The 12418-nt window shown below is 34.0% G+C and overlaps 1 protein-coding gene and 1 non-coding gene across 9 annotated transcripts in view; both read right to left on the reverse strand.

Annotated features, from left to right (window-relative positions):
* CCDC88A (coiled-coil and HOOK domain protein 88A) overlaps positions 1 to 12418 on the reverse strand; it is a 120842-nt gene that overhangs the window by 19963 nt on the left and 88461 nt on the right. For all 8 annotated transcript variants that reach the window (XM_087863412.1, XM_045788004.2, XM_087863413.1 and 5 more), the window contains exons 19-23: positions 9710 to 9871; positions 8060 to 8337; positions 7694 to 7837; positions 5055 to 5241; positions 429 to 574 (exon numbers count right to left, since the gene is read on the reverse strand). In XM_087863412.1, coding sequence (XP_087719538.1) covers positions 429 to 574; positions 5055 to 5241; positions 7694 to 7837; positions 8060 to 8337; positions 9710 to 9871 — 917 coding nt within the window. The remainder of the gene's footprint in view (positions 1 to 428; positions 575 to 5054; positions 5242 to 7693; positions 7838 to 8059; positions 8338 to 9709; positions 9872 to 12418) is intronic.
* On the reverse strand, positions 9349 to 9496 carry LOC123786165 (U4 spliceosomal RNA). Its single transcript, XR_015725379.1, has one exon. It is a non-coding gene; the product is annotated as a U4 spliceosomal RNA (small nuclear RNA).

A 12418-nucleotide genomic window follows, 5' to 3' on the forward strand; every position in this document is an offset into this window, starting at 1 on the left:
CTTCATCACAGCTCTATGTTATTGCACTTGTGCTCCCTTGGCCTGGTATGTCTCCTCAGGCAAACTCCCATGAGCCTTTAAGTCTCACCTTGAGTAACCATCTTTGGAAAGTCCACTTCGTCCCTGCCAGATTAAGGCATTTCTTCCCCTGTATTTGTTGTATTTCTATGTCCTCCTACATATACTTCCATTACAACAATTATTTGTATTTCTTGCTTTATGTTATTAGTTCCTTAAGAGCAGAACCTATGTGTTTTCATGTTAGTATTTCTGGTTAGTAGCATAGTGCCTAGAACATAAGCATTCAAAAAAATGTGCGGAGAAATAATAATGTTGAAAAATTTTTAAAAATTAGCAGTGAGTTTTCTCTGTTACCAGTTGGGAAAAATGAAATCATGAGTATTATTTCAACATTATTTGGTACCTACATGTACTGTCTTTGTTCAACATGAAAGAGATCCTTGCTCTCCATATTCTGCTCCAACAGTGTTCTGTTCTGTAGCATTAATGTCTGAATTTGATCTAGTAGATGTCGATTTTCTTCTTCTAAATTTCCTTTAAGTTGGCTGAGCAACTGTTTAAACACAAACATTTTTTTAAAAAATCAACATTTACATTTAACATAAATCACCCAAAACATCTGAAAAATATAAAGTCTTGGAGTGCCTGGGTAGCTCAGTTGGTTGAGTGTCTGACTCTTGGTTTCGGCTCAGGTCATGATTTCAGGGTCAGGAAATTAAGTCTGTTTTGGGCTCCACGCTTAGCAGGGAGTCTGCCTGAGATTCTTTCTCTCTCCCTCTGCCCCCCCTCCCGCTCCCACATACTCTCTAAAATCAATCAATCAATCAATCAATCTTAATAAAAAGACTTAGGTGTTCTGCTACTTGAACAATTAGGTGCACTTTGATCAGAACATGAATGATTTTAGTTATAATGACAGCTAAATACTGAGTTATGTACTGTACATATTTTTTAAAATTCTTATAAACGCTGGGTTTAACATATAATAAATTATCTAGTTCCAAAAACACTTGTTTCTTTAAAACTATTTAACTTATAGTCTGAAAGCTACCTGGTCTTCTATTTAAGGAGCTACAAAACACTGGACAAGTAAATTAATTCTCTGGGCTTCGATGATCTCATCTATAAAATGAGAATAACAACTCACACCACTGACTGTTGTAAGGATTAAAGAATACATGTAAAGTATCTTGTGTCATGCCTTTAACATATAGTAGGTACTTAATATACCTCATTCTTTCCTCAACCACCATTTTTTAGGAACCTTAAAAGTTTGTATATAGTTTTTACGATTGATCAAATGGACTCAGGTAATCCTGTCAATGGTTGGTATTACTAGCTGATACTACTGGTAGTTGGGCTGCCAGCAGCATTGGGCTGCTTCTTTGTAGTTAGAAGAAACTAGATATATGCCTTGGTTAGGCAGAGATTCCAGTAGAAGTCAGAAAGCCCAAAGTAGTGATTTTCAAAATTCAGCACCACTCATAGAGACTATTAAAAAAATGTAGATTTCCAGGATCATCTGGATGGCTCAGTCAGTAGAGTTTCTGACTTTTGGTTTCGGCTCAGGTCATGATCTTAGGGTTGTGAGATCGAGCCCCACCTGGGGCTCCATGCTCAGCTTGGAGTCTGCTTGAGATTCTTTCCTCTTTCCTCTCCCTCCTCTTCTCTACCTCCCCCTGCTTGCACCTGTGCACCCATGTGCGCTCTCTCAAATAAATAAATCTATCTATGTCTTTAAAAAATGTAGATTTCTGGGTCCTAGCATTCAAATTCAACTAGTCTGAAGTATAGCCCAGAGATCTATACTTAAAAAAAAAAAAAAAGAAAAGAAAAAAAAGAAACAAATATTTTCTGTTTTCTGTAAGATACAGAAAAGCAGACAGTAGGGGCGCCTGGGTGGCTCAGTCATTAAGCGTCTGCCTTCGGCTCAGGGCTTGATCCCGGCGTTCTGGGATCGAGCCCCACATCAGGTTCCTCCGCTGGGAGCCTGCTTCTTCCTCTCCCACTCCCCCTGCTTGTGCTCCCTCTCTCGCTGCCTGTCTCTCTCTCTCTCTGTCAAATAAATAAATAAAATCTTTAAAACAAAAAAAAGAAAGAAAGAAAGAAAAGCAGACAGTAAAATACTATGAATATCCCTAAATAGCCATTTAGATCTAACCACTATCACTATTGTGTTGTATTTGTTTTATCTATATATTGTTAAATTGAAACACAACATGTGGTAGATTCATGCAAAACTGAACGCAGTTTTTCTCCTCCAGGTATCTATACCCTCTTGTGCTGTGACTTCTTGTTCTTATCATCAAGAAGTGGAATTTATTTTCCCTCTTTTTGATTTTGGAATGCCCTTGGCAACAAGAAGGAAGTGGAAGTGATGGAAGTTCCAAGCCTAGGCCTCAAGAAGCCTTATGTGCTTCCACTTGTAATCCTGCTGGAGGATGAGAGACCACATGGCACAGAGAAGAGTTATGCCATCTGGGGCCACCCTAGGCCGGCCAGCCCTCAGAATATGTGCCAGTTAACTGCAGATGTAGGACAAGCCCTACTAAGATCAAATTACCTTGGTCATATTAATACATGCCATCAGCACATCTGCTCAGGCAATCCATAGATTCATGAGCAAAAATAAATGTTTACTGTCCATTACACCAAGGGTTCTGTGTTGTTGTATAGCATTAATTACTGTGTCAACAATTAATAAAACATATATATATATATAGAAAAGAGAACAAATTTTATGTAGCTGCATCTCAATGAATTAGTGCAAAGTGAACACGTGTGAAAACAGCACCCTGAACAAGAAACATTAACTATATTCCAGAACTCATTAACTATATTCCAGAAATACCTTGTGCTCTCTTCTAATTACTGTCCCTTCCCACAAAGATTAACTGCTATCCTGGCCTCTTACACTCTGGATTCATTTTCCCACTCACTCTAAGTCATGTTATCATTTGACTTAGCCCCTAGCCAAGGGTTAACATTTGACTTGAGTTGGGACTATCAGCCAGAGATAAGTAGGTAGCTAGGTCCTTTCTGGTCTCTCCTGGACAGCTTTCCAGGCCACCAGTGTCAGGCAGGACCTTATCAAGGCTCACTATAGCTGGATATTTCATTCCCTGGATCTCCCAGTTACATTTTTGACTAATTTGCTGGTCTATTCCTTGCAACCAATATTCCAACCTCAGACCATCTGAGAGTTGACCTGTGACAACTCTCCTGGGTATGGGGACTTTTTTGTGCTCTGCTCAAATCAAGTCAGTCTGCTCTGGTAGCAAAATTGGTGATTTTCACAGTATGCCCCTCACCTGAACTACCAGGTAGTGGAACGGGGCAGGGGGAGGGGAATGGGAGAAATCACAAGATAAAATGCCTCAGACAACCATAGTTCCTACACAAAGTCAAGTGGCTTTTCTTTAATAAATGCTTCTCAATTTGTTGTACACCTTTCCTTCAGTTCCAGAGTACTACAATTGTTGTTTTTGACAATTTTGCCCAATTTGTTGTTCCTTGGGGAATTGATTTGTCCTCTTCCTCTTTCTGTAAGTCCATCACTCCAATTATATTTTATTTAGACTTTTATAAATCACAGGCATAATGAATCTTCTATACTTTCTGAGCCATGTTGGGTAATTAAATGTATTATGATTTTAAACTAATTTTTCTTTCTATTGCTTTATCATTTCAGACAAAATGCTTTTAAGTATTACTTTTCTGATAATCTATTCCTATTTCCCTTTAAAGGTTAGCTTAAGTGCTTGTTTCTTAAAAATGCCATTAAATTCAGGTGTTAAGCTATATTCAAACTTCAATGATTTGGGGGCCAACCAATAAAATTTAAGGATTTTCTAAGGCTTTCGGTATCCTTTTATACTTTAAAACTCATTGTTTTACCAAACCATCACAAAGAAACGCATGGAATTATGTTAGTAACACAAACTGTATACATAAGGCCAATGTCATTTCTGTTCAAAACACTCAAATGGCTCCCCTGTTTTACTCAGAATAAAGTTATCTTTGCTCAAGGATGCCTACGAAAACTTCAATCTATACTCCTTTATCTATATTCAGTTTATATTCCTAATGCTGGAAGTCCTCGTTATCCCCTTTACTCTACTTCATTTTTACTTGCACATAACTTACCTACCTTGTAACATACCATATGTTGCAGACCAATTTTCAAAATAGTTAGAGTAGTATGCCCAGTCCACATGCTCTTGTAAGAATCTTGACATTCTCCACCGAAAGGTGAGTCTATTTTCTCTTTCCCTTGAGCCTGAATGTGACTTTGACTGCCTCAAGGAATGGAATGCAGGGGAAATGATGCTGCATGACTTCTGAGGTTTGATCATTAAAGTAGAGATAGCTTCTGTCTGGTTATCACCATGTTGTGAGAAAACCCAAACCAGTCCTTGGGGAGACATCATGTGGAGAGATGACCGATGCCTCCAGCCAGTAGCCAGTATCAACCACCAAACATTCATGTAGCCTTTCAATCATCAGGCTGAGGACCCAGTTGCAAGTGGAACAGAAACGAACCTGCCCCACCGTCCCTGTCCAAATTCTGATCCACAGATCTGTGAGCCTAATATATGGTTGTTTTACATCACCAAGTTTTGGGGTAAAGTGCAATATAGCCATGTTACAAAACACTGAAATACTATATATTTCACTTACTTGTTGTGTTTATTGTCTATTTCCTTCCACCAGAATATAAGCTCCACAAAGGGAGAGATTTTTACCTTTTTGGTTTACTAGTATGTGCCAGGTGGTAAGTAAACATTTTTTTCATTAAACAAGGGCACAATTTTACATTTTTAAAGTATGTGGACATGTAAGTTTAAACTAATAGTAACCGATGTTGAAATTCATAATAAAATAAGTTTTTATGAATTACTTATGAATTTGAATTACCCCTGACCAACTCTTTTAGAAATACCCAACCAAATATATACTGCTATTCTCATTTTAATATGATTATTTTTTAGGCATGTCTTGATTCCTAAAGGAAGAAACTTGTCAAAGCTCACCTCACACTGGTTATTTAGCTTGGTGGATGTGATGTCCAACTGTTGGTATTGTTCCTTGAGCTTTGAAAATTCAGCTTCTAATCTTGTTTGTTCCAGTTTGGAATTATTTAGAAGACTTTTCAAGTTTTTATGGTCAGTTTGTAAAACTTCAGTTTCTTTTACAAGCTGATTATATGTATGATTCAACCTATAATTAGAAATCATGATAGAAATATAATTAGATTCCCTTAATAGCTTTCATTGTAATTTATACAACGTGAAAATGCTGTGGATCACATTCAGACAGAGAATATAAAAGACTCTTTAGTCAGTGACTAACCTCATTAAAAATCAGTTTCTATTCTGTAAAACTATATTTAAAAAATTCAGACTACTCTTCCCTTGAAATCTTCTAGCATGTTGTATGTTGCATGTTGGCTCATAAAAAGCTATTTTTCCCTCTATGCACCCCCCAACTTTTACAATGCAAAAATTGTTCTTAGTTTGGGAGCTGAACCAAAACAGGATGGAATTGTTAAATTACTATATTATACTACTGAAACTAATATAACACTATATGTTAAGAACAGAAATTAAAATAAAAACTTAAAAAAGTAAAAAAAAAAAAACAGGTAGAAGAGCTATACAATAAAATCTGTTTTTAAATCTGAAAAAAGGAACAAAAACAAGAACAAAAAACAAGAACAGGATGCAGCCTGGATCTGGTCTGCTGACCTGGCTCTAGTTAGAGACTTTTATCTTATGGCATTAAGAGATGGTACTAGCTCAGAAACATTTAATAATTTACTTCAACTCAATACCCAAAGAACTGAGTCAGCTTACAAGAATTATAAAATAAATAACAAAATAATATGTTTAAAAAATCAAGACTTGGTAAAAAAAAATAAAATGGCAAGACCAGGAACATACAGAAAATGTTCCATAAATAGGTCGAATCCATGAATGAATGTATGCCATGAGTTATAACAGCTGGTCAGACCTCACTGAGACACACAGACAGCTACGCAGAATTTATCAATACTTAGGGAGATCAAAGATTTACCTATTGATTTACCTACTGCTTCATGGGGGTGATATATGAAAAGATACCATATACAATGTCCTCAACATCATCTCTAAGGCAAATGCTAAAATGAACTCTTTAAGAGAGTTTTTTACACTGTCCCTTCAAGCTGAGAACATGAACACCAAAATGTAATTCAGTGAACACAATTCTAATGAGGCCAAGACGAACTAGTCCATGTAAGAAACTTTCCTGGTTTGGCATTATAAAAGATTAAAACTTAGGTTAGTTAGAGAAATGGGTAAACAAACTATTGTTCTTGAGACAAGTCTTCATAAATATCTTTTTTTGGTGAAAGAGCTCTTTCAGGTTTTACTTAAAGCCTTTTCTTGCCTTACAACATTGACATGAGTGCATAAAAGCTGGGATAGAACAGCTTTGAGAGACAGAAAATACTCAGAACCACCATTCCCTTCCAAGCCTGCAGAATCTCCTGGTTCAAGATCATCCTGCTCAATTTCTTTTTATCATGTAGGCTGAGTTCTTTCTCAGAAGGCTCCTCAGTAATGAATACAATTAGATTCCGAGAAGGCCTACCCAAGTTCACAAACTGTCCTAGTTCACTGTGAATCCCAACAACGGGAAAAGGTTAGGTTTAAGATGGGACTTTGACAGTAAATACCTTCCCCAATGTTAAGTGTGTAATAAAAATGACCCTATCCTTATATTCTATAACTTGTCACAACGTGGTCTTCTACTGCACATACCATAAAGATACATTCTTTTTGATTCTAGCTTGGTGTAGAGCTTATTGAAAGTTTAAATCGCCCAGTACAGTATTTCTATTTGTAACAATTACTAAATTAAAAACTACTGAGCATGGAAATCAAAATAGCTCTAGAAGCTTAGGGATTTTTTTTTTTTTGTAAAGGAAAAGAAATACATTCTAAAAATGGATTATATTAAATTCATAATAGGACAAAGAGTCAATGAATGACCCCCATTTGAATTCTGTGTGCTGCCTTTCAGCACTTCAGCAGCTACGGTTAAGTGCAAGTGCAACGCAAATGTTCAGGCTGCTTAAACTTTTCAAAGGTTTCTAAAAACCTTTTGATATGTACCCTTATGAAGCCTGATTACGGGTTGGCAAGTTTTGATTTTCCCAGGCTTACAAATAAAAAGTAACTGCCTCATGGCAATATAAGACCATTAATAACCAAGACAGTTAAAAATAAGAGTACAAATCAGCTAGGATACTGGAAGCTGCTCACTTGTAAAAACTTTGAAAGACAAGAACTGAGATACCAGACTAGCAAAGACAGACAGACATAAAGAATCAGACTTCATTACATTCTGTCACAATAAAGTATGTAAATGCTGTCAAGGTACAGAAATTTCATTATATAATGTGGCTTAAAAACTTAATTAGTTGAATAAATCAAGAGAGAAACAATAAGTGAAAACAAGGGATCTAGGTTTCAAGCCATTTTATAACTAGCTGCATGATTTTGCTGCGTAATTTACTTATTGCTCTGGGGTCTTTTTAAAAAATTTTAAGATACAGATGGTACTGCAAAGGGGCAGTATACACTTTGGATGTAATGAATAATACAAAACTAAAATATACAAATATTACCTATCATTTTCACCACAAAGTTTCTTGTATTCTGCAGCTATAGTCTCATGGTTTTTGTTTTCAAGCAGCATTTTTTCCTGTTCTACTTTCAGTGTTTTTTCCAAATCTTCCAATTGTCCTTTCCGTTTTAGTAACTGATTGTAACTGGAAAAAATATTAGGTATTTGTTTTATAATATTTCCTTAGAAAAAAGAAAATACTTTAGAAATGAAGAAAACAAGAGTAATTTATTAGTAAGTATCACATAAACATGATACATAAATTTCCTATATAAATTATCTTAGATCTGTTTAACATAAAATTTATTATATTATCTAAAAAAAAACTGGTTTTAAACTAACAACACAAGATGAGATAGTAAATTACCGATCTTCAAGGTCTTTATGCTCCACCTCAAGATTTTTGTGGGCAGACTTTAGAGTTCCATGTTTTGAGATGAGAGACTCATACTCTGAAGCCTGCCGTTCATGAAGAAGTTCCAGCTTTTCATGATCTTTGATCAGAGAATCATAGAGAGATTTCAGGTCTTCTCGCTCTTTGATTACAGCTTCATTTTCATTTTCTAAGGAAGACTGCTGGATTAGGAGTTGTGCATTCTGGTTCATAAGTGAAGTACTTTGGGAATTAAGGGTAGAATTTTCAACCTATAAGAAAGTATACTGTCATCAGACATAAGAAAAATAGTTATCTTGTTCTTCTAGAAGAGGCAAATATGTGGTATGTGTTTATTGCAGATAAAATAATTCTCCCATGTTAAAAATTATTCAAAAAAAATTCTAATGGCAACATAAAAAAAATATAAAAGATAATATTAACTTTAGGAAGCTCTACATATCACAGCATATATAGTCATATTATACTGAGAGAATCTGGTTTTTAGTATCTGAAAGAACAAGTCTACAATTTAATGTTATCCATTTATATTACTTAATTTAATATTATGAGATACATAGTATTATGTGTTTTGGGTTGAATTATTTTAAATGAAGGTGATCAGAAACAATCTGTATTACACTCAGTACAGAATTTAAAATGCTAATTTATCACTTTCTAAAACTTGAGAGGAGACAGAACTGAAAAATGACTTGTGAAAATTCAACTGGAAATTTTCTCAAGAGTCTACATTATATTAGTATATGTTTAGCCATTTGGAAAAGATTTACAGAAAGAACTTTCAGATTCAAAGATGGAATTTTTTTCTTTGGCTCTTTAAGAGGTTTCAATGAGTTGTACTTTTTCCGACCTGATCATTCTATGTGAAAAGACACTGCAGCATTAAGTGCAAGATGGATCCTCTGAACTAAGGAAAAGATCGAAGACAAAACTGTCATGCTGTGTTGTTTTCTAATAACTGATATGAAAGCTGTAAAAATGAAATAAGCAATGGTATGTTGCAATCATACTCTAAAGTAAGGGTTTCTGCTTAGTTAATTACAATCAACTTGTTGAAACAGGTAAGAGGCCATAAAGTAAATACAAATAAAATAAAGACAAAATTATGTTTTAAATAAATACTTCATTTTGTTTATTTATTCTTTTCTTATGCAGGGCCTTGCTGGCAGGTGCTGCTGCAGCTCCCCCAGCTCCTTGTGCAGTTGTCATGCTCCACCAAAGCCCTGGGCACTCCCGTAAATATTTTAAATAAAAATTTTAAAATATAAAAATATTTTTTAAATATTTTAAATAAAGTTAGCTTTATTTTATTTATGTTAACTGAGTGATTTATTGGGAAAAGTTTTCAATTAGCAATAATTGTGCCTCAGATAAACTTCATTGGCTATGATACTGCCACTGCGCAAAGCTCGTTGAGCGAATTTATTAGTTAATACTTAGAGGCTCTGATATTTAAAAAAATGCTGATATCTGAAAGCCTGGCAGAGTGCTAAGTAGATATATTTTAATTTATCTTCCATTAAATTCGGTTACTAAGAAATAATGTTACCAGGTCTAGTTACCCTTATTTTAAAAGCATAATTCAAAAGTTTGATTGCATATCCCCAAATACTACATTACAACCTGAAGCTTTGCATTCTGGGTTTGAAGAGTAGTATTCTGCTCCTGTAAGGACACTGTCTGCCTCTGAAGCGCAAGAATCTGAGCCTGCAAATTATTGTTCTGTGTCTCCAGCTGCTTCAGTTGAGTTTTCAGTGCTTGTTTCTCTGCTTGCAGGGTAGCATTCTTAATAAAGAAACACACATATTTTAAAAAGTAACAAACATATTTCTGTTTAACAGATATTAGAATTTTACAACAAAATAGTTGTTTAGAATAGTTGTTACAATCCAAAAAAAATCCCAACAATCCTAAAAGACTTAACAGTTAACAGTTCCCCTCTAACCCAAATTGTAAAGAGAGATTTAATCTAAGAGAAAGAAAGCACTAATACTAAAACCTTACTCTTGTGTCTCTATGGTGTCTGCTTTATAATGCCCAAAAAATAAAATATTCCATTCTCAATATATTAACACAAGAAACTAGAATGGGGTTGTTAGTTATATGCTTTTTGTGCTGTTCAAAAGTATGTAGGACTGTATCTAGCTAATAAAGTGCACATTTTCTAACTGCCCAAAGGCAAAAATAAATAAATAAATAAATAAATAAATAAATAAATAAATATATATATATAAATAAATATATATATATATATATGAGAGTGCTGGTCCCGGGGGTAGCAGCAAAACTAATTATTTTAATAAACACAGTTTTGGAAGAGAAGCAGGAAAAATTTTAACCATGTGTTTAAAAAATTTAGTCCATAATTGACCTAACAGATGTTACATATTTTCTTTAGAGATTTTTTTTTTCCCATGGTATAAAACACTCACTAAAACTCTATTTTATCTATAGGACTTCTGGAGCAAATCCAAACAAAGCATACGATTTTCAATTCTTCCAGTACATTTGACCGTATTTCAATTTTATAGTTAAACAGTGAATTACTACGCAAATCACAGATTATTAATTTAATGTGACAGATACTAAAATGTTTGTCATGGATATTTTCAGGATTATTTCTAAATAACTTTTGATAAAAAATTAGCATCAAAAAGTATAAACAAAGAACCGTCTAAAAAACTGAAATAAAACGTTATATACAAAAAGGCCAGAATTTGTTGCATATAATTGCAATATGCATAAGAAGTTACGACTGAATCACAACATACCACTTTTATCATATCCACATAGGGGACAATGAAATCATTCATTTTATAGGCTTTCAAGTTACATATACTACCTGTCACTGTATAAAAGGCAAGTAATGATTTAACCCATATATTTTATCACAAAATCAAAGGTGAGAAAGCAAAATGCTTTAAGATGGGTTTTGATATTTTACTTCTCTTGTGTTCATTTATTCAAATAAAAAGGATGAAAAAATTTATACTGGAAAAATAATATGGAACACTGATATATTTATATACCATCTTGAGACACCAAAAAGTGAACAATTTTTCACTTATATACATTAAGTACTACTGTAGTTCAGCTCTTAAGAAACCAAAACGTACAAGTTCTAATGGCAAGTCTGGGTATCCCTATAGTAATTAGAAACATTCCTACAGTCTATAAAGAGTAAGACAGAGTAGAAAGGATATCTCAGAGCTGGAAAAGATTTACAATGGAAAAGTTAGGAGGTCAGTAAATATACTGGCAAATGCACCAAAATTATCAGTCTAATATAAGGCTAGCCAATTTTATAAACCATTATGTAAAATAAAAGGGCTACAAAATGACAACCAAGTAACTTTTTTCCAATAGAAATTTATAAAGGAATTCAATTGGAAAAGAGATTTACCTTATAGAACTTTTACATGCCAGCTGAATTTTTTGAAATATAACTATTAATCCAAGTGATGGAGGTGTGTATCTATGTGCATATACATATATATATATAAATTACTATATATATAGTGATTATATATAATATACATATAAATCACCAAAGAATTACAAATAGGTATTCATATATGGCTGATAGATAAAAAGATGTAAAATAGCTTGCTAATTTAAAACATGAAAATTAAAATATTTTCTTATTGCTTTAACAAAAGTTAAAAGGCTGGTAACACCAAATGTTTATCTAAAAAAAACAGATAATTGAAAACTGATGTGATCTTCAAAGGCTCACATGATAACATTAAAATTACACATACACACACACACACACACACATGCTTTGGCCAATCAATTCTGCCATCAGGAATTTACTACCCTATCAACATATTATACATGGATTTTCATTGCAGCAAAATCTGAAAGTAACCTAAATGTTCATCGATTGGGATTTATATAAATAAATTATGGTAATATCCACCCTACAGAATAATACGTGGTTATTACACAAAATGATATGATCTATAACTGCCTAAATTAGAGAGATTTCTAAGATAACATAATTGAAACATGCAAATAAGAATATTGTATAGCATGATTCCACAGATGTAAATTTGTAAGAGAATTATACTCCTAGACATACAAACACATGAAAAGATGCTCAACATCACTCTTCATCAGGCAAACACAAATCAAAACTATAATGAGGTACCATCTCACACATATCAGAATGGCTAAAATTAACAACACAGGAAACAACAGATATTGGCGAGGATGTGGAGAAAGGGGAACCCTCTTACACTGCTGGTCGGAATTCAAAATGGTGCAGCCACTCTGGAAAACAGTATGGAGGTTCCTCAAAAAGTTAAAGATAGAACTACCCTATAATCC

Source organism: Ursus americanus, chromosome 7 (genome assembly GCF_024610735.1).
Source record: "Ursus americanus isolate L20-20 chromosome 7, mUrsAme1.1.p, whole genome shotgun sequence".
NCBI classification, from domain to species: Eukaryota; Metazoa; Chordata; class Mammalia; order Carnivora; family Ursidae; genus Ursus; species Ursus americanus.